Genomic DNA, 20,666 nt, shown 5'->3' with positions numbered 1-20,666 from the left:
ATTGTAGATCACGACAACTTTACACCTTGCATTTCTTGAGACGACGACGAGATTCGCGTCTTTTACAATGTCGAAACTCAAGGTTGCACTGATTCAACTCTATTCAAAGGTATTCACACCAGCCGTATCTTGAACTCCATCACCTAGCTCCCCGCACTTTCTTTCCCTGCCCCCATCCCGCCAAGCTCATACCCCCACCATCAACTCGTTGACTGACAAGCCATGCGTGCACAGAGCCTCGACGTGGAGGGCAACTACGCCAAAGCCGAGTCCTTTATCCGCTCAGCTGCGGCGCAGGGCGCGCAGCTCGCCGTCCTCCCCGAGTACCACGTCCAGGGCTGGGTCGGCGACCGCGCCGCGCTGCTGCGGTGCGCGCAGCAGTCGCCCGCCATCCTCGCGCGGTACCAGGCCCTGGCGCGGGAGCTGCGTCTGTGCATCGTGCCCGGCACGCTCCTCGAGGACCTCTCCCACCCTTCCGACGCCGCCGACGAGCCGCCCCTCGCCAACGTGGCCTACTTTCTCGGCCCCGACGGCGCCGTCTGCGGGCGCTACCACAAGCGCAACCTGTGGCACCCGGAGAAGCCGCTGCTGCGCGCGCCGACGGCGGCGGCCGCGCCGCACCACATTGCCTTTGACACGCCGCTCGGCGTCCGCGCCGGCATGCTCATCTGCTGGGACCTGAGCTTTCCCGAGGCATTTCGCGCGCTGGCCGCCGACGGCGCGCGGCTGATTGTGGTGCCCTCGTTTTGGGTCGCGCGCGACGTGGACGAGCCGGTGAATGCGGTGAATCCGCACGCGGAGCGGCTGTTTCTGGACACCATGTGCGTGGCGCGCGCGTTTGAGAACTCGTGCGCGATTGTGTATGTGAATTGCGGCGGCGCGGCGGCAGAGGAAGAAGAGGAAGATGGGGTGGTGGAGGAGGGGTATGATAAAGAAGGGAGGGAGCATGCGGGTGTGTCCCAGGCGGCGATGCCGATGCTCGGTGCGGTGGGGAGGCTGGGACATGGAAAAGAGGACATGAGCGTCGTGGAGCTGGATCTGGACTTGCTCGAGGTGGCGGAAAAGGCGTACAGGCCGAGAGATGACATGGAGAAGCGAGGGTGGAAGTACGATGCGGACGTGAGTGGCATTTGGAGAATGCAGGAATTGTAAATAGTAAAGCACAAAAAAGCGAATGATGCGATTTTGCAAACGGGGGTATCGAGAATATCTAACAAGTCAAAAACGCCGAATCTATGTGCCATGCAAACCAATGTTCCCTTTTTCGTCTGTGTTGACGCGCTTAATCCGAGTCGTATTCTACCAGCGCAGCAGCAGCACCTTTGGAGACGCCACGGTCGCTCTGCTGCGCTTTACTCTGCGGCTCAGTCAAGTCGGCACTCGCCTCCACATCCCTCTTTCTCTTGATGCCTGGTATCCTCGCCGGACCTTTTCCGTCTGCTGCCCTCTTCGTCCCAGAGGCCGACATCAAGAACGGGTCGTTTGCTACTCTCGTGTTCCCCATGACCTGCGTGGCAAATGAATCTCGTGTCTGCACTTTTCGCCTTGCTTCCTTTGTCATGGCCTTCTTATCATCATCATCGTCGTCGTCGTCGTCGTTGTTCTGGTCCATTTCCTTGCGTGCCGCCGTCCCAAACAGCGGCTTCGACAGCGCCGCCTCCGCCGCGTCGTCTTCAGGCGCAAAGTCCACCAGCCGCGCCCGCCGCGCATCCTCCTCCGTCTCGGGCAAAATGTCCATGCCTAGACTCATCCTCTCCTGCAGCGCCGCCGTCGCCGCGGCGCCTGCCTCCCTCTGCAATCGCTCCGCGCGAAACGTCCCGCGCAGCTTCTGGTTCAGCGTGTAGGGATCGTCCCAGCGGCGCCGCGCCAGGCCCGCCAGCTCGTCGATGCGCCGCGACGACTCCAGCAGGCGCTCGCGGTCGCCAATCGTTTTTTCGAGGCTCGCAAACGCGCTGCTGCGGAGCGTCTCGCGCTCCGCATCCGTCAGGATCGGCACGCCGCCCTCGAGCTCCTCTGCCGCTCGCGCGTCGTCCTCGCCCGTGTCGCGCCGCGTCGCGCCCGAGACGACCACATACGCCGTGTTTTGGGGATCGGTGCGCATCTCGATGGCGCCGCCGCACGCGGCGTGGCGGAAGCGGAAGCTCCAGATGGGCGTCGTGTGGTAGCGCCCCGCGGGCCGCTTCTCGGCGTTGAATCGCACGCCCTGCCCGATGAGCGTCGGCTGCGGGCACGTTGCGCACCACGCGGCGTAGGGCATCTCGAAACGCACCGTGAGGGCGCCGTCGGTGCGCAGCTTGGAGGCGCGCGCGCCGAGAGCGTGCTTGCGGTGCAGCGCGTTGCCGCTCGTGGTGCCCTCGTGCTCGGGCGGCACGTACTTGCCCATGTTGAAGCCCTGCATGATGGCGGATGGGCGAGGGAAGTGGGCGCGGGCCCGCCAGAGGGGTGAAAAATGATTCGAGGTTTAGAAAAGCGTAGAGTTTTTGCGAATCGGATTTCTGGATGCTTGTTGGCCTCGTAGGCTGTCGTAAAGGTTCCTGCAGGATGGTAGGTATGTTGCAGATGGCAAGTTTAGTGTATACGTATTATTTTGAGGGAGGCGGACATCATCGCATAAGTGGTGGGGCACACCGTCACTTACACCAGAACCCACGCAACGTAAACCGAGCAGTCTACAGTTTTACTAAGACCCTTCGTCTGCTCTTCGCACTTCTTCCTTCGCTCTTACACTTCGATAGGCGGGCACGTGGCAAAGTACATAACCTCGACCGATTAGCAAAGGGTTCTCGGCGGATAACACAACTTTAACCAATTATCTAACAATCAAGACCGGCTTTAGTCAAGTAGCTGTGGCTGACTGGCTCTTAGTTTACTGGCTGGTGATTGACTAGATGGCGATTAACTGGCTGATTAACTGGCTAAACTAGCTGTTGGTTAAGACTGGCTGACGAATTAAATGGTTGTTGGTTACTAACTATCTAGTGAGCATTACCAGTTACGCATCTGTAACGCATCCTCGCCACCTGTCAAACGGGATGAACATCAGGCACAGGAAAGGGCGAGGTACTTACAATAGGGCTGAATTTGTTAACAATAGCAGGTACACACCCCATAAGGGAGCACATAGATAGCTCAACCTTGGTCGAATAAAGCTCAGCCTTGGTCGAAGTGAGGCAACAATGGCGGTGAGTACCTATGCGCTGCAGGTCCTTTGCATAAGGTATGGCTATTACAACAGCAAGCTGCCAGAGTCAACACTGCCAGAGTCAACAGCGCCAGAGTCAACAGCGCCAGAGTCAACAGCGCCAGAGTCAACAGCGCCAAAGTTAATAGCCTCATATATCTACATATTTCCTGTATGATAGGCATATGCTAGGGTTACTATACCAAGTAATTAAAGCAGCTGTAACGCATCTGCAATCGAGCATCATTTTTCTGCCGTTTTTTGTCCCACTTTCACCAAAGTTGAGCTGGTCCCCCCCCCCCCCCCCCCCCCACTAAGAGTGTACCCCAGGTGTCCTTGTATAACAGCTTCTTCTCTCTTCAGTCAACACCGTGCGGCAGTCGGGTCCCCCCGGCTCTGCACGGCGCGCGTCAGCAGATTCGTAAACCAGGGCTCAAACACATCTTTCACCCATGCTCCGAGCGCCATCATTGAAGCTTGGAGCTGATAGATGCCTAACATGGAGTTTGTGTCACCAATCACGTAGTCTTCGTCGATGATGCGCTAAGAGCAGCATGTCAGTTGAGAGAAGAAACAAGGAAAAAAAGTTGGGAAGATGGTTACAATATGCGTGCCATGGTCCACCACGAACGACACCGACCACGCGCTGTCCATGACCTGAATCACCGGTAGCGTCAGGAGCTTCTCTTCTTCAGCTCCTGCTAGCGCCATAATGGAGCGCATACGCTCGCGCCATGCGGCGACCCAGATGCCCAGCTGCACGTTGGCGTTCTCCTTGGTGCCCGACACCGTCCTGGTCTCGATGAAGATGGGCGCGGGTCGCGTGCGCAGCGGCTCGTAGCGCGTTTGGTTGATCGACTGCGTCTCCCAAGGTTCTCCTTTGAGGAACTGGTCAATCAGTGTCTGCAGCACAGACGAGGGATGCACCACCAGGGCAAAGTTGACCATCTTATGAACTGACGTTGCCGAAGCAGCGGTCAGCCCGCGTCCCGACGTGTTGCTGGCAGCGAGACTGGCCGCCGCCGCCGACGTTTGCTCGCTGGACGACAATTTTGGGCAAAAAGCCGACATGATTCGCGCCGAGGTGATGTCTTCGAATTTGAGGTGCTGCATGTGCTGGGTTACGTGCTTGAGAAGGTGGCTATGCACGAGCGAGTTCCACGCGGCCTCGGACCTATGTGTCTCGGCCGACTCGCGTGATTCGTCCACAACGTCGCGGAGCCGCTCGTGGTTTTGAAGCACCGCGTCGCGTTCGGCGGCGCTCCAGGTCTCGACATCGTCGTCGGATAATCATGTTTGACGTCGAACCCGCGTGTTGCCTTGAAAGTCGGGGTGCGAACGCAGGACCGCTGGCAGCAGCGACTCCTTGGCCTCAACGGCGGATAGTGCCTCTCGCAGCTCCATAATGTCGGCAGGTATGGCGACCCCGGGCGCAGGTGTGAAGAACTCGACCGGCACCTCAAGGCTACGCAGGCTAGCCATCTTCTAGAACGGTTCGGGAGGAGAACTTCTTCGCCTATTACAAGTTAGACTTGGCATGGTAGAATGTCTATGCGATAGACATACGGAGGAAAAAAACAGGGATTATATAGCTGCCATTAGAGAAGATGCCCGCCGGCGCCGCCGCTGCCGTTACTTAAGATGTGTGTAATACCGCTGACAGTGATGCCTACAGTTCGAACCCTCATTTATTGGATTGCTTGGTTGTTTTGATGGGAGGAAAGCAGCTATGATGAAGGAGGTGAGTTGTGCTAGAAAGTTAGAATATCGCGACTTTGGCGGCGTGGTGTTGAAGTTAGCGTTCAGTGATTCTGCCTCCTGATTGGCCATTCCTTTTTTTGGCTGAGATTGCTAGCGTGGCGCTAAACCAAGAAGGGTATAGTAGACCCTTGATAATTTAGTTTAGCAGCCCTCTGTGCCCTCCACCATCTCATCAGCCTTGTCTGAACGGGAGTGCATAGTACATATCAATGCACTAATCATTCTGTGCTCATACTCTGATACGTGACAGCAGTAAACCCCAAGCCCAGAGGGGTCAAGAGGGGCGTTTTTTCGAAGGCGGTAAGGATGCGTTGCAGATGCGCCGAAGGTCCTCTACAGATGGTAGGTACAGAGCCAGTCAATCAACAGCCAGTCAATCACAGCCAGTCAATCAACAGCCATCTAACTAGTAGCTAGAATCCTAATTAAATAGCTGTTGATTGACTAGCTGTTGATAACTGGCTGTTGGTTAACTGGCTATTGCAGTATCATCACCTCTGCAAAGGACCTGTAATCAAGCTGCAATTTTCTGCCACTTTTTGCCCCGCTCGGACTTGGCCTCTGACCCCTCTGGACTTGAGATTCAAGTACTACCTGCCTGCCCCTCTGATACCCATTCAAGTATCCTAAACTTGTGCCGCTACATTTTGACCGCAAAGCTCGGCGGGCGGTCCTCCATCTTCGATCCCCAGCTCGACTCCTCCTCCCCAAGCTCCAACTCTAGCGTCCACCCCTCTGTAAAGAACTCGTGTCCGATCCACGACCTTGTCCACGGCGCCCCATTCACCGTCGCGCTCTGCACGTATACCCTCTTGTAACTGGCATCAAAATTGCTGCACCGCACCGTCGCCGTTTTGCCCGTCTGCGGGCTCGTGATGCTCACCTCTTCAAAAAAAGGCGCGCTAATCAGGTACACGTTTTGCCCGGCGACAGGGAACAGGCCGAGCACGGAAAAGAAGAGAAAGGAGCCCATGGCGCCTGAATCGTCGTTGCCGGGCAGACCGCCCGGGGAGGAATTAAACGACTTGGGAATGTAGGTATGGATACGCCGCGTAGACAGCGCCGGACGGCCGGCGTAATGGTACATGTAGACGGTCAGGAAGACGGGCTCGTTGGAGATGTCGGCGAGGCCGACGGTGTGGAAGTAGTCGAGGCGCTTGATGAAGGCGTCGTCGCCGCCGAGCAGGTCGATGAGAGCGGCAGTGGAGTGAGGGACGTAGCTGACATGGCGTATTATTAGTAGGATGAACCAAAGCTCAGAGAGGGAGGTGACGTACAAGAGATACTGCCAGATGCTGGCCTCGAATGTCTCGCTTGGATTCGTCGTCAGCGAGCAAAAGCTCGCCAGCGCCGAACACGCAATCGGATCCTGGAACCCCCAAGTGCCATTCTGATATTTCGGCTGAAAAAAACCTCTAAAACCCGTATCCGTGCTATTAATCACTGACGTCTGATCCTCCTTCCACAGATTCAGCCAATTCGTACTCCTTCTTGAATACTTTTCTTTCAGCTCCGCCTTCCCCATGCCCCCCGCCATGGTCGCGATACAATAATCATTATACGCGTACTCCAGCGTGCGCGAGACACTTCTCGAGTTCGTGCCGAACCCGAGCGGGTCGTAGTCGAGGTAAGGGATGTAGTTGAGCGCTTTCCAGCTGCGCAGGCCGCCGCGGCCGTGGACCGACCACTCGAGCGGCTCGTCTTCGGCGTCGGCGAGAACGGCGCGGAGTGCAACGTTCCAGTCGATGGACGTGGAGAGGTTCTTGTGAAAGGCGTCGGCGAGGACGACGTCGGCGTTGGACCCGCCCTGCGTCCAGCCGCTGCAGAGCGACATGTGGCAGTCGGGAAGCCAGCCGTCGTGGACGTAGATGTCGAGCAGGGTGTTGACCATTTGCGCCTGCGCGGTCGGGTCGACGACGGTCAGGAAAGGGTGCTGGACGCGGAACGCATCCCACATGCTGTCGTCCTATTAATATGACTCTCCAGAAAGCAATATCGGGGAATCTCACCAGTAGAACGAGTCAAAGTACGGCCGTCCCGTATCCCAGTGCGGGTTCTCACCCGTATAATTCTGCGGTGAAATCATGTTGCGGTACGCACCGCTCCAGAAGCTCTTCTGCAGATCTTCGGTCGCACCGCCACTTTTTATACTAATCAGACTCAGCTTCTCCCTCCACTTCTCCCTCGCTCCGTCCACCAGCTTTCCAAACTTGCCTTCGTCCAGCGGGTATTCAATTTCCGTCTCGGCGCTGCGGCACGCCTGCTCGCCGCTCTTGAAACTCACCCCCACCCGCGCCGTCACTGTGCGGTCCTTGCCGGTCGTTTTGAACCGCACCCAGCCGCCCGCCTCCACGTAGAACAAGTTAAAGCCGCGCGTCACGTACAACTCCTTTGGGTCGGTGCCGCCGCGGCTATTGACCCACACGCCGGTATCGTGGACATGCGCGCCGAAGAAGTCGACGCAGAAATGCAGCACGTACGAGCCGGCGCCAAAACTCGGTAGAAACGTGCCGTTGCCCGTCATGCGTCCCGTGTCCGGGTCCACACGAATCGACGCGTTCTGGCGGCTCTTCCACAGATCCGTCAAGTCTAGCAGGATATGTGGGTGCGCATCGCCTTGCGGAAATGTGAAGCGATACAGCGCCGCGTGCTCCGACACCGTCATTTCCGCGTGGATGCCTGAGGCGAGCTCAATCGCAAAACGGCCTGGCGTCGCCTGCACGGAATCATTCACGTACCGCTCTTTGCGCTCGCCGATGCGGTACTTGCAAGCGTCGAGGGCGTCGTCGGGGCAGAGCTGCGGAAAGAGGGGAAAATTGCCAAGGCTCGGGTTGCCTCCGGTGCCGCTGTCGTGAAGGCTCGAGAAGCCGGTGATGTTGCTGCCGTCGGTGGCAAAGCCACCCGTATTTTGGCCGTCGACTTCGGCGACAGCCTTGGCGAGGCCATAGGGCAGCGTTGCGCCGGCAAAGACGTTGCCGCCGTCCTGGGAGCCGATCAGAGGGTCGACATACGCGAGCGGATCGATTGCTGTGGCGGCCGACAGTCCTGTGAGGAAGCAAGAAAGGAAGCAAGTGATACGGCGCATGATTGGTATGATTCAGACGTGTAGATGACAATTCAGAAAGAATGATTCCATGGAATACCTTTGCACCAGTCGCAGGATAGAGAAATATTCGACGCGTTTGCTTCGCAGCAGCAGGGAAGAGGAAACAACTTCAAGAAGAGTCCACCCCCCGCGCTCGGCAAGACATGATCGGCGCGACTTGTACAGAGGCCTTCTTTGTGCAGTAGTTGGAGCAACAAGGCACTTCGGAGCGGAGAGGAGGTCATGCGGGGAAGGACCAAGGTCGCATCCCACAATGTAACTCTACAAGGCGGGGGTGGCCAGGTTGCCAGGCTAATAAGCAACTTGGGCTATGCTATACGCGCGGAACCTTTTGGGAGAGAAAACATCTCAAAGGGTGGCGAGGAAACTGCGTTTGTTATTAGCGAAAAACAAACTCCGACCAGCTTACTGTGAACGAGGATGGCTAGCGGAAGCCTGCTAAACGGATGGTCGGGACTGAGAATCATGATCAATTGGGCTTGCGCTAGCATGAGTTACGGCGGCCGCTCCCGTCATGATCAGACGGGCCGGCGCTTGGTAGTAAAGTTACTAGATTCTTATTAGCCTAAGAATTGCCCATTGCCCAGTTCAGACGGTTTTTTACGTCGACTATGACGACAGACACATAAGATGCGTGGAAATCTCGAAAATAAAATGCCCGTACATTTCGAAGCTAAATTTGGCTTCGGCATTGAAAAGATGGGAAACAAACAAATCGCTACCAATCTATATACTTGATTCCTTTATTTCCCGTGACTTGATGCCGTGAGACTGTGATATATTGTATAGCCGGTATACGTCTGTGCTCGTGGTCATTACCTAGATTTTCATATGCCAGTCCTGATGGCTGGGAGCAAATTCCTGCTCTGCTCACGGGCGGTCGCTGACCGCCATCGTGTTTTTGATGCGTTGCGTGCCGTGCAATGTAACGTGCACCGTGCGGGGAGAACTAGCTACTTTTTGATGCAGGATTCTGCCCCCCTGGTTCCGTCATCGTGCAAATTCGCCGTTAGCTTGTGCTTTGCCAATGATTGGTTCGAGAAGCACCGGCAAGCATGTCGCAGCGTCTTGTCCAAAAGCAAAGTCGTTTGGTCCTATCTTTTCAAGTTGGTCATCGTTCTCGGCATCAGGATTGATTACAGCCACAACGGCGCCCCTGTCGCGTGCTTCGTCGATGTAGCCTGCTGCGGGGTATACCTGAGCCGACGTGCCGATGACCAGCATAAGGTCCTACGTCTTGTTAGTCGCTTTCTAGCGGGAAATGTAACAAGCAGCAAGCCTTACCACTTTACCCTCATCTAGCCAGCTTTCGATACTCGCCATCATGTTCGGATCAAGCATCTCGCCGAACCAGACGACGCCAGGACGCTGTAGCCCAGTGTTGCATTGAGGACACTTGGGAAGCTCCTCTTCCGGTACATGTCTGATGCGATGATATGGGTCCAATAGTGGAAGTTTCTGACCTGGTGGTGCATCCCTGGAAGCTTCGATTAACGATTCGCAAAAGGGATCATCGTAATTGCCAATCTGCATCCAGGAGCACGCCTCGTTGGAGCATTTGATGTTGAAAAGAGATCCGTGCAGAGTGTGGAGATTCTGGGGTGGAAAGCCAGCACGCTGCGAAAGATCTGGAACGGTAAGTTTCGTCCTATGCAGTACATTCACAACGAGAGGGTTTGACGTACCATCAACATTCTGACTTAGACATAGAACATTTGGGTTTGCCTTGGCGAGGGCGGCCAAGGCTCGATGACCGGCATTCGGCTGGGCCTTTAAACATGTGTGTCGACGATAACCGTAAAACAACCAGACTAGGCCTGGATCGGTCCTGAAAGCTTGCATTGTCGCTAGTCGAGTGGCATCGTGGTGTCGCCAGTAGCCATCGGCACCGCGAAAGGTTGGCAGACCGGATGCGACTGACAGGCCGGCTCCGCAGAGTATCATGACGCGGCGACTAGACTGGAGCACGCGATGAAAAGCTGCGACATCACTATGAGGCGTCATGATAGGAGATGTGTTAGGGTTCTGCATAAGACGGGCGCGGACGCCAAGTGTGCGAAGGTGGCAGAGAACGCTGGTAGGGAGTGCGTGTTGAAGCAGGTGGCCAAAGGCCAAGGTGAGCGTTTGACGTTGGGAGCAAATATGATCAAGTGTGAGGCGGCGAGGGCGAGAAGGTAGCAGAGGAGGGGCAAAATGAGAGAAAAATTGGTCGTACAGTGACAAAATTGGCGGGTGGTGGGATGAAGGCGCAGCAACGGAGTCTTGTGGCCGGGCTGTGGACGGTGATTTAGGCGGGCAGCGCTGTCGGCTGATTCTGGCAAGCCTGTGCAAGCTTGTGGAACAAGTAGGCGAGGGTGGCTTATTGCATGGCGATGCGGAAGCAGGGCGGATGAGGCGAGAGAAGCCACGACGAAGCCACGGCCGAGGAACCGAGAGAGGGGTGTAGATGGCGCAGGCAAGAAGCGGGAGAGCGTTGTTTTCTGGATCAGGGACGTGCTGGAGGTTTAAGCATGACGGGAGAGGCGCGCAAGTTGATGGGTCCTTGGTAGGGCAGGCCGTGAAGTGGTAATGCTAGTGCGGCGAGGGGACCACCAGAGACGTCTGTCTGTCTTGTGCCGATCCGAGGTGTTGAAGCGGTGCGGTGTTGCCGTGCCCGACGATAGAATGCGATGTGCTAGCTATTGCGTTCTCTGGGTAACGGGGAGAAGGATAGAGACTCGGCTGTAAGATGTCGGAGTTGGCGCAAGGGTGAGGCGACCGCTAGAGTAGGTATACGAGGTATCACGGGCCGGCACTGACAGAAGAGATGATGGGCGTGGGGACAAAGGCGGGCGAGGTGGACAGTGAGCTAGGAAGACGATGCGAAAGAGGGCGTCGTCTCGTTGAGTAGAGAGAGGGTGCAAGTCTGAGGAGAAAAGGTATGGCGGTGGGGGAGGATGGGTGATGATGGAGGAAGGAAATCAAGGCGGCCGAGTCGAGGTTCAAGGCAAACAAACAGATTACTATGGGCAGGCGTGTACTAATTGGTACCTAGGCAGAGCTAGCAGATTGGGAAGCAGGCCGAGAAAGTTGAGCTGGTGCCGGCTGAGTGTCGCAGAATGGCTCCGGGCCGGACAAAGGATGCGTAGGCCCGTAAACTAGCGAGTCCGTAGTGCGCGAACAAGGGAGGATGGATTGGGTGGTGATGGGTGGTGATGGCAGTTGTGATGGTGGTGGGTGTTTGGGTGTAGGTTTGGGTGGGTGGATGGGTGGATGGTCCAGGATTGAGTGGATGGTCCAGGATTGAGTGGATGGAAATGGCGAATTTACAGAACAAGGTTGCTTGGACGGTTTGTACAGGTAGGTAACCAGGCAGGGAGCGACCTTGCAGCAACAGTGCGTAGGTACGTACTGGGGCCACCACCTTTGAAATCGCAACACCAGCACATCAACAGCATTAAACAAAGAGATGACACCACACCAAAGATGGGCAAAGATGGGCAACGAAGCAAATGTAGGGGCGTTGGCCCCAATCACTTGATGGAACGAGGGCGTCTTTGCAGATAACGCACGGTCAAAACCGATGTGGATGGAGCAGGGAAGCACTGTACCAGCATGGGGATTGGCCGTCTTGAGCTTTGCAGGCTGCGATTTCAGGTATAATCTGCATCGACAGGGGGCCAAGAATGCCAAGATAATTTGTAACCACCGGAGAGTTTCGTTGTCCTTGTTTTACTTCTTTCTCGAAGTTGGGGCTTGAGCTGACATTCTCCCACGTATTTTGACAAAGCGTCCTTCGTATCCTGTCTACCTTGGGCTCTCATTGACAGGCTTTGATGACTGCAAAGGCCTGGGACAGGCCTGGTCAGGACCCACCTTCAGGCTTTGACGAGCTGGTCCCAGCGCCCGCCGCCGCTAAGGTACCTAGCGAGTAGCGAGTCCGCTAACATGGTATCAGCTCGCTAACAGCCCGCCTCAGCCCACTGTCACACGAGGCTCACAAGCTTACGGAGTGCAGTAGACAGGTTGACAGGTAAACAGGTTGACAGGCTCATTCAACGGTCAAACGACATGTAATAAGTCTTGTTGCTGCCACCTGTGCGTTTGTCACACTTGCACAGGTGCATGCAGATTACCATCATGCATCTCCGTCACATCGTTTGTTTCCACATGGTCTTCCATCGCCATCCGCCACCATCCATCATTATCCACCACTTTTCGATTGCCTTCTCCTTCTCTTGCTCCCTCTCCCATCCCGCTGTCCGTCCTATCGTACAATATACCGCTTCCTCAACCACGCCTCTCAACCAACAAACAATGCCCTGTTGGCCTAGCTATCTCGTCACTAGCTTCAACCTGTGACTCATCCTCGCCAACACCATCCAGTCATCCGCTTGTCAATCTCCATCTTGACTCGTCGTGTTAGCTGCCAGGTCAATGCATGCCACCTGCCATGCAGACCGGGGTCTGGCGCATGTCATATTCATGGACTAGGGCCCTGGACTTTCATGCAGACCACTGTCCCTTCGGGAAATATCAATGGACCATCGAAGAATGATCTACTCAGTTGCCCCAAGTTTCGCTGCAGATAACGCCAATAAACTGCCGACTGCAATACTACTCGCGCTAAAGCAGCCCCCTCAGCTGCAAAACGCCTACATCTCTCTCTGTCAATCACCCTCACCTATCTGTCCAATGAACCCAGCCGCCCTCACCGAACAATTCAGCGAGTTGGCGAGCTATCCGTATAGTCCCTCCTGTATAGTTCCTCCTGCCCGCGCATCCTCGACATGTCTCGATCAGTACTCTACTGACAAGCCGGCATTTGCCGTCCTGATGCAAGCTGCCAGCCTGTAACTAAACGCCCAAGCGCAGAAGACAATACAATTCGAGTCTCGACTGCTTCTTGCAGCGCTCACCTGTCTGCCCGAGCTGCACCTGGCCATTTTAACTTTGCGCCGCGTGTTACAACTGTGGCTTGCAAACTCAAACGGCTTTCGGCTAGTGCTAAACCACCCCTTGACGATGCACAGATAGGGCTAGCAACTTTACCCCAAATGTTCTTGCACGACCTTCTGGAAAATTGCTCAGCAACGTTGCGTTTGGCGAGATGCATGCAGACGTACAATACTTGTCAGAGCTGCAATTGACTTTTCAAGAAAATGGGACCAGTCGCACTTTGACCCTGATACTGGGCCCCGACCCCCGATACGAACCTTAGGGCTTGCCCTGCAAGTATTAGCTACTAGGACCAAGCCCTGGCCAGTTAATTAAAGACTTAAACACGAGAAAGCAGCCATGGCCGTTGACAACAAGGCTTGGATAGCTATCTTTAGGCTGCATCCTCTTGAGTGCGTCAGGTGCCACACCACAATCAGACGAACTCTGTTACTCAGCGATAGCCGAGGTCTGGAACTGGGGCGCTCGTATCATTATCCATTTTTGTAATACGGAGATTTCGCCAAGGCGATGCTGCATTCTTTTCAATGGATCATTTTGAGGTATTCTTATCGCTCAACGCTCAACATGCGCCTTAATAGGGTGCGGTCTCATGCTAGTACCCCGCGCGATATCTCCCGTTCCGGCCACTGCCATTTCATGCTTCTTTTAAGGACTGCGTAGCGACACAATTGCGACCACTATGTTCCCCGCGTCTAGATGTGGAGAGAACGCAAGCACTCTGTCAGCCTGCGCGGAGAATACGCGGTTGGACAACAGGGGTAGTGGGCAATGGCAATGGGCCTAAAAAGACGAATTTGGTCGCTGTACCATGAATTACAAAGGAATCTCGGCGATGCGAGCGCATGATCGGCCTTGGTAGTTCTCAAAATAGGAGAGCATAGCGGCCGCCCAAGCTGAGACATTTTGAAAAAAAAAAAGCTCAAATTAAACAACGAAAGAAAGAGGCAAGGCTAACTATGTGACAATGTGACAAGGGGAATCACACGCTTTGAACTACCTAGCTTCACGGATCATACCCAGCCATGCAGCGCGTTCATCCCGCGCCAAGGTCCATCGACCAGGTCGGCAAACATCTTCGGGATCGGACTGGGTCCGCCATGAGAGTCACAATTCGATGTAGGCGGAGACAAGCTTCAAGACACATGAGGACTTCAACATGCTGCGCAGGACTTCAACACTCTAGTTTGTACAGTGCGTGGCGATGGGTTGAGCCATGCATTGCCACAGACAGACCACGTATCTTGTCTACACAAGAGCTCCTAGAAGCAACAGAGATTTGCCTAGCCACAGGCTTTCTGAATCAGCCGCCGAAGGTAATTAGGGCCGATGGCTGGGGCGCGCCCGAAACCAACTTGCCCATTCGCAGGTGTCGAGCCTCTTTTGGTCGCTTGGCAGTGATGCAAGAAAACGTTGTCCGGCGGCTATGTTCGGCGTAGTCTCGAACCGAATCATCGAAGGTCGACTACAATGACGATCAGGATTAACTTATTACTGGCCGATCCCATAGCTGACTGTAGCATCTTCGTTGGCATTAATTCAAGCTGCACGATTGACAGATGACGAACGCTGATTATTAGCCGCGAGTTGCACAACGACCGACTTTTACAAACACTGCCAGGGTGACTTCGCCGAAAAAAGGCCGAGCATCAAAGTGCCATATCTCGCCGTTACCAAGCGCATTCTTGAAAAAATAGCACACCGCATTTAGAAACAATGGGTGGCGGTTGTGGCGGACTGGAATGAAGGCAGCGCCCGCAGAGTCTGTGAAACATGCTGATTTGCAAGAGAAGCTTCATCCGAGACCCCAGGCGATTTACTGGCGGCCAACAAATCCAAATTTGAACTGAGGTGATTTTCGGGCGACCAGTACAAGAGTGTACGACTACAGCTCAATTTGGTTCTGGCGGCTGCAAACGTCGGCGCCCTTGATTGTGTTGATGAGCTTGAGCTAGCACGGCTATCTCACGAAGCACACCATTTCATCGATTCTCTAGAGAAGCAGTGGCTTTTTGAAGCCATGAAACAAGACAAAGCGGTTCATCCTCTACCTTTCGGCGCACAATGAGATGGCGGAAGCGTTCCGGTGAGATTGGCTGACTGTTGTCGGGCTGTGAAGGTGTTGGTTTGCCGGGGACTTGGCGCAATGGCACGGGGCTCGTTTTCCAGCCACTGTACGGAGTACGTCGCGTCGGAATATTAACGGCGGTATGGCGACAAAGAGAAGCAGTGGAAATGACAGCGCCGAGTCCGGCCCCCCTATCCATTCCTAATAGAGCAGACGAGGTTCAAGGCCGGCGCTCAAGAACCGAGCAAGGCGGCACTAGAGTGCCGGGCTAGCGACATCAGCCACACGAAGGGATGCCGGTATGCCGAATATAGGCAAGTTGGCAGTGTGTGGCTCAGCGTCATTGCCGGCTTCCCTAATAGCGAGGCTGCATTCCCAACGGCTGCCGATAAGAAGCCAAAATAGAAAGGTAAGCGACCCTGGCGAAAGGGGCCAAGACGGGGCTCATCGTCATTCTTCTGGGCCAGTGTATAAAAATAGGCACAAGGAGCGGGAATGACGTTCATTAGCGCGATTTGTCTCTAGTGACTTGGAAGTTTTCCTGTTGTCCTTGGTCCCCTTCTTTGTTGCTTTTGGTTGCAGAGGCAAAAAATGCCAGCCAAAGCCTGGCGCCAACGCGCACAGCCCCTCTTAGAGCGGGGCCACCCGTTGGAAAAGGCACTAAAAGATGATATTTATACGAATTGGCATGCAGGATGACGCCGCAACGAAAAGATGCCAGATGACTAGTTATGCTTTTTAACTTCCTTGTGGGCAGTGAAAGGGCAATGTCTCTGCTATGCCCGTATTTGGACTCGGTTATGGACTAGCCATGATTGAGTTGCATTTAATCCGTATCTAGCGTTGAAACGATCCGATGATGATTGCATTTCTTCGTCTCTCAAGCCCAAGCACACGGCTGGCTGGTCGCAAGCACAGTGCCCATTAGGAACAGCTGCACGGTAACGTAACAACGCTAAAGGATGTGGCAGTGATTAATCGATGGTGAGACTGGGTGTTGTGTTTTGCCACTACATCGAGTGGCAGACAGAGTCAGACAAACGAAAAGTAGAGGCTGGAGGTGCTGAAATACGATGGTCACTCAGCAATCATTGCACTCGAGCGTCTTGCTGTATCTATTTCCAGATGCAGAGTCGTCACTCCATTATTTTTTCCACAGTCAAGGATTTTCTGGTCGGTCTTTAAAAAGAACAAAAAGCCGTTTTAGTCGAAGAGATCTATTCCCAGATCCATCTCTCGACTCTGAGACTTGGGCAAGTAGATATCACGCACAGTACCTGCAGTACGACGTCTCATGTGTTTGCTGTTGTACGATGGTTGTCTGCTGACAGCCAGTGTAGGCGGGCTGGTGTGCACTGCGGCGTCGCACGGTGTGACCCCACCGAGTCCGGCCTCTTAGTTTTTATTTCTGCTCGACTGTGATGGGCCAAGGGCGTCGCGCCGCCGCCGTCGCAACATAGGCGCCAAACCAGGCCCCTAGGACACTGTAGTAAAGAATTGAATCTGGTGATGGCGCGTCCTCACACGTACACCTTGAGAAAAGTCGTAATTAAGAGGGGGAAAAAAAATGAAGAAAAGAAGGTCTTTTGAACTTTTGCTTGTTTCATGACAAACAAGCAAAGGTGCTTCGCTCGTGAAAAGGTTCTTGTCACGATTGGAAGCGCTGAGAGGAGTTGCGTTGCACGTTGATTACCTCGCAGCCTGTCAGGCGGCTCAGCAACGGCAGTACCTGACAGCATCGACGCCACATGCAAAACACAGTGCGCCACACTATGCATCAGTGCGACCGCCTACCTACCTAGCAAGTTTCCCCGATGGCACCTTCTAGTCTCAATGCCTTCGGAATAGATACCCTTGGGGCTCCTAATTTGCTTCTTCAACTAGTCAGCAGGTGGTTCGATGCAACACAGTGTGCGCAAGCATCTGCGAAATGGGCAACCAGGTAGCCAGGTACCAGTCTGTAACTCGCGCTGCCCAAAAGGGGCCGAGTCCCCCCCTGGCTTAGCGGGTGGGCTCTTCGGCGGAGTTCCTACCAATACGGAGTAGGTACGCATCACGAGCTTGGCCCTTTTTGTACCTTGCCTTGTCTGCCCAGCTTTCGCCTGGGGGCGGGCTTCGGACCGGGGGGCAGGAGGCACCTCCAGCTCGTCGCCTCCCACACAATAAAACACTCGTCTCATCGCTCTGACCTAGGGTCCTCCTCCTGCCCTCTTTTCTTTTCAACTCTCTTGCGTCTTCCTTCTGGTGTCACTGTCCGTTTCCTTGTCGAACCCATTCTAGTCTCTCGCTACCGACATACAGCTGTTATACTCGCAACCTAATATCTCTTTTTCTTTTATTTGCCTCGTATTTTTTTTAGACAAACCTTCGCTTCCATCAACAGAAACAACATCATGTTTGCCAAGTTCTCCACCGCCGCCATTCTGGCTCTTGCCAGCACTTCCCTGGTCGCTGCTCAGACCTCGACTGAGTGCAACCCCCTCAAGAAGGGTACGTTGTCATTTTCCCATGCCCAAACTCAGTCGGTCCACGCTAACCTTTGAAATCCAGATTGCCCTGCTGATCCTGCCTTTGGCAAGGATGGCATGGACTGCGACTTCACCAAGGGCGAGTGCGATGGCTTCAAGTCTCTGGGTACCAAGATCACCTACGACGGCAAGGGCGCCACCTTTCCCATGAGCAAGAAGGGCGACGCTCCCACGCTCCGCTCCGACAACTACATTTTCTTCGGTCACGTTGAGGTTGAGGTCCAGGCCGCCGAGGGCAAGGGCATCGTTACCTCGATCGTTCTCCTATCCGACGACCTCGACGAGGTTGATTTCGAGACTGTCGGCGGCGACAACAAGCAGATCCAGTCCAACTACTTCTCCAAGGGCGACGACTCCACCTATAACCGCGGTGGCTTCCACCCCGTCGACAGCCCCCTGACCAAGTCGCACACGTACTCGTTCGACTGGACCGCCGAGAAGGTCGAGTGGTTCATCAACGGCCAGTCGGTCCGTGTCCTCAAGGCCTCGGACGTCGGTGACAAGTTCCCCCAGTCGCCCATGCAGGTCAAGGTTGGCGCCTGGGTCGCCGGTTACGACGGCAACTCCCCCGGCACCATTGAGTGGTCTGGCGGTGTTGCTGACTTTTCCAACGGCCCCGCCACGGCCATCTACAAGAGCGTCAAGGTGACCGACTACGCTGGCGGCTCCTCGGCCACGGACAAGAAGATCAAGGAGTACGTCTACGGCGACCGCTCCGGCTCCGCCAAGTCGATCCAGATCAAGCTCGACGACGGCAGCTCCGGCTCTTCTTCATCGTCTGCCAGCGGTAGCTCCTCGGCCACCGGATCGGCTACCAGCTCCGCGACCGGCTCTGCCACCAGCTCGGCTGCCTCTAGCTCCGGCTCGTCGTCCTCTGCCACCTCTGCCACGACCCTGACCAGCGCCACCTCGTCTGCCGCCAACTCTACTGGCCAATCCAGCACCCGCTCCGGCAGCAGCGCTACCGGCGGCAGCGCTCCTACCAGTGTCCCCAACGGCGCTCCCAAGGCCGGCCTCGCCCTTGGCGCCGTCGCTCTCGGTTTCATCGCCGCCCTTGCCCTGTAAGCGAGGAAAGCGGACAGTTTGCAGTTGACTACGGGGTAGTGTCGCTCAGGAGGTACTCTGAGACACGATTTAATAAGTGTACAAATTCGAGCGGATCTTGTTAATATATAGTAGAGTGTGCGCATTGCCAACTAGAATTCGGCCTCTGAGTTGAGAGTGTGGTTGTATGGGATACCTAGAAGTTGTTCTTTTGAAGTAGTATGGAAATATAAACTATACACAATATTTGTTTGCTTGTAATTGACTATGCTCGGGAATCAATTGGCTTGGCCTCGTCTATATGGATGCGGCCTGTAATAATACCAAGTCTAGTAGCGCCTCGGCGGGCTTATTATCGCGAAGAGTCTCGACGTCTATCCCTACAAGGTGCCAAGATGAAATGTCCCCGACCTCCCCACCAAGGGGTAAATTGCACAGCCTGGTAAGGCGAGGAGTCAGACTCTCATCCTTGCAAGTTACAACTGGCACGCAAATGATTGCACAGTTTTGGGGGTTGTGGCTGACTGGAATTCTCGCTTAAATATAGAAAAATGAAAATTGGAAGAAGGTGAAGAGAATCTTGTCGTCGAAAGCGGCAAGGTCGAGGCTACAGCTGTACAATGTCTCTGGGGTACAATCAATAGTTTGTCTTTGCGCCTCCACATGAGCATTTGTCTTGGAAGAAAGCAAAACATTCATCCATGTCTCACTCATTCATTCTTTTTTTTTTTTCCTCTGTACAACTCTTTTCATCAGGCCTATTGATGCGTCATATTTTTTATATCACATGTCGAATAAGTACAGGGTCACAGGGGCGGTCTGGCCGTGAGAAAAAGCGGCATGTCATCTCGAAGAATGACACCTCTTTCGATTTCGAGAAGCTGAAAGACAAGGGGTTGCAAATGTGTGTGTTGTCTATGCAAGGTACCAGTACGGAGTGGAGTTGTGTAGTGGGTGGACACGCCATAAACCCCCCACACAGTGGATGCATGTACGAAGCAAAAAAGCTGGAAAAGGCGTAATGCGGACTGGTCCGCATGCGTACATCATTTTGTGGCATCAAAAAGCTTGTGCTATTAATATTGCTTGTTTTTTTTTGTTACTACTTCCGTATAGGTACAGTATCCATACTGGATGCGAGATGGTCTTGATACGAACGGCGGGGGAGTTTCAAAGATTGGCGTGGGGGGGGGGTCTGCACAGAGGTAGGTAATATAAGGTATGCAACAAAAGGACACCTGCATGATCAGGATCGGAGTTGGGCACGTGCTGTTCCCGAGCCGCAGGTTAAATGCATGCCTACTTGGGCAAGGCAATTTCCATTTCAAAAAGTAAAGTTTTTACAAATGAGAATTGCAATTCTCAAAGGTGAAACATTCTAGATGATTGCTGTCGCGTTGTTAGGGTGATGTGGTCCCCCTTTTTTAGGCTGGCCACGAATTCAAAATATTCATGCCAAATTTGTTCGAAAATAAGTAGAGAAACAACAAAAAAAAAAAAAAGATACAACTCAAAATACTTTCTTTTCTTATTACTTTGACGATGCCGTCAAACAAGTTCACCTGCCAAAGTTGGGCAATGACAATGTCGCACCCACGTGAGATCCCATGTCTTTGCTCCCTCCACGCAGCGTCGCATTATTAGTGGTGATGAGTTATCTACCGACTTTTCAGCAATTGCCACGTATTCACTAACCTTTTTCGCAGTCTTCCGCATGGTAAGTCGTCACAAGCCAACCATCATACGTTTTCAAGGATACTGCATACCATCAATTACTACCATTCCCTTGATGCATCGCGCAGCCCATCATCAGGCGCCCCCCACCCCCCTCCACCTCTACGGAGTCGTAGAGGAGCGATTGCACAGCCTCAATGTTGCTGCCGACCGGATTCTCCATGTACGCGGCGTAGTCAACGGGGTAGTGTATGGTGCGGTCGTGCCCGGCGCGCCATTGTCGGAGCCGCTGCCGGCAAGCGTAGCGGCGTCAAGGGCGTCGACGAGAGCATGGCCCTATTTTTTTCAATTCTGCGTAGGATTCCC

At 54.4% G+C, this 20,666-nt stretch overlaps 6 protein-coding genes across 6 annotated transcripts; 2 read left to right on the top strand and 4 right to left on the bottom strand.

The window, feature by feature from the left end:
• Positions 1–222: 222 nt before the first annotated feature.
• BBA_06229 (carbon-nitrogen hydrolase) lies at positions 223–1,152 on the top strand (the record flags this gene model as incomplete). The annotated part of the gene is made up of 1 exon (XM_008601326.1): positions 223–1,152. One exon carries the CDS (start codon positions 223–225, stop codon positions 1,150–1,152), a length of 930 nt encoding a protein of 309 aa, XP_008599548.1.
• A 130-nt stretch (positions 1,153–1,282) lies between these two features.
• Positions 1,283–2,398, bottom strand: BBA_06228 (DUF455 domain protein; the record flags this gene model as incomplete). The annotated part of the gene is made up of 1 exon (XM_008601325.1): positions 1,283–2,398. One exon carries the CDS (start codon positions 2,396–2,398, stop codon positions 1,283–1,285), a length of 1,116 nt encoding a protein of 371 aa, XP_008599547.1.
• A 1,146-nt stretch (positions 2,399–3,544) lies between these two features.
• Positions 3,545–4,663, bottom strand: BBA_06227 (uncharacterized protein; the record flags this gene model as incomplete). The annotated part of the gene is made up of 3 exons (XM_008601324.1): positions 3,545–3,724; positions 3,785–4,450; positions 4,490–4,663. 3 exons carry the CDS (start codon positions 4,661–4,663, stop codon positions 3,545–3,547), a joined length of 1,020 nt encoding a protein of 339 aa, XP_008599546.1.
• A 420-nt stretch (positions 4,664–5,083) lies between these two features.
• On the bottom strand, positions 5,084–8,027 carry BBA_06226 (glycosyl hydrolase family 92; the record flags this gene model as incomplete). The annotated part of the gene is made up of 5 exons (XM_008601323.1): positions 5,084–5,124; positions 5,178–5,275; positions 5,587–6,162; positions 6,220–6,900; positions 6,952–8,027. 5 exons carry the CDS (start codon positions 8,025–8,027, stop codon positions 5,084–5,086), a joined length of 2,472 nt encoding a protein of 823 aa, XP_008599545.1.
• A 1,011-nt stretch (positions 8,028–9,038) lies between these two features.
• BBA_06225 (Sir2 family protein) lies at positions 9,039–10,052 on the bottom strand (the record flags this gene model as incomplete). The annotated part of the gene is made up of 3 exons (XM_008601322.1): positions 9,039–9,278; positions 9,333–9,676; positions 9,734–10,052. The coding sequence occupies 3 exons, from the start codon at positions 10,050–10,052 to the stop codon at positions 9,039–9,041; spliced, it is 903 nt and encodes a 300-aa protein (XP_008599544.1).
• A 7,395-nt stretch (positions 10,053–17,447) lies between these two features.
• On the top strand, positions 17,448–18,647 carry BBA_06224 (ice nucleation protein; the record flags this gene model as incomplete). The annotated part of the gene is made up of 2 exons (XM_008601321.1): positions 17,448–17,544; positions 17,605–18,647. 2 exons carry the CDS (start codon positions 17,448–17,450, stop codon positions 18,645–18,647), a joined length of 1,140 nt encoding a protein of 379 aa, XP_008599543.1.
• Positions 18,648–20,666: the final 2,019 nt, after the last annotated feature.

This window comes from Beauveria bassiana (genome assembly GCF_000280675.1).
Source record: "Beauveria bassiana ARSEF 2860 unplaced genomic scaffold BBA_S00018, whole genome shotgun sequence".
In the NCBI taxonomy this organism is placed as follows: Eukaryota; Fungi; Ascomycota; class Sordariomycetes; order Hypocreales; family Cordycipitaceae; genus Beauveria; species Beauveria bassiana.
Note: the sequence above shows the minus strand (reverse complement) of the source record. Positions and strands in the feature narration are given on the sequence as shown.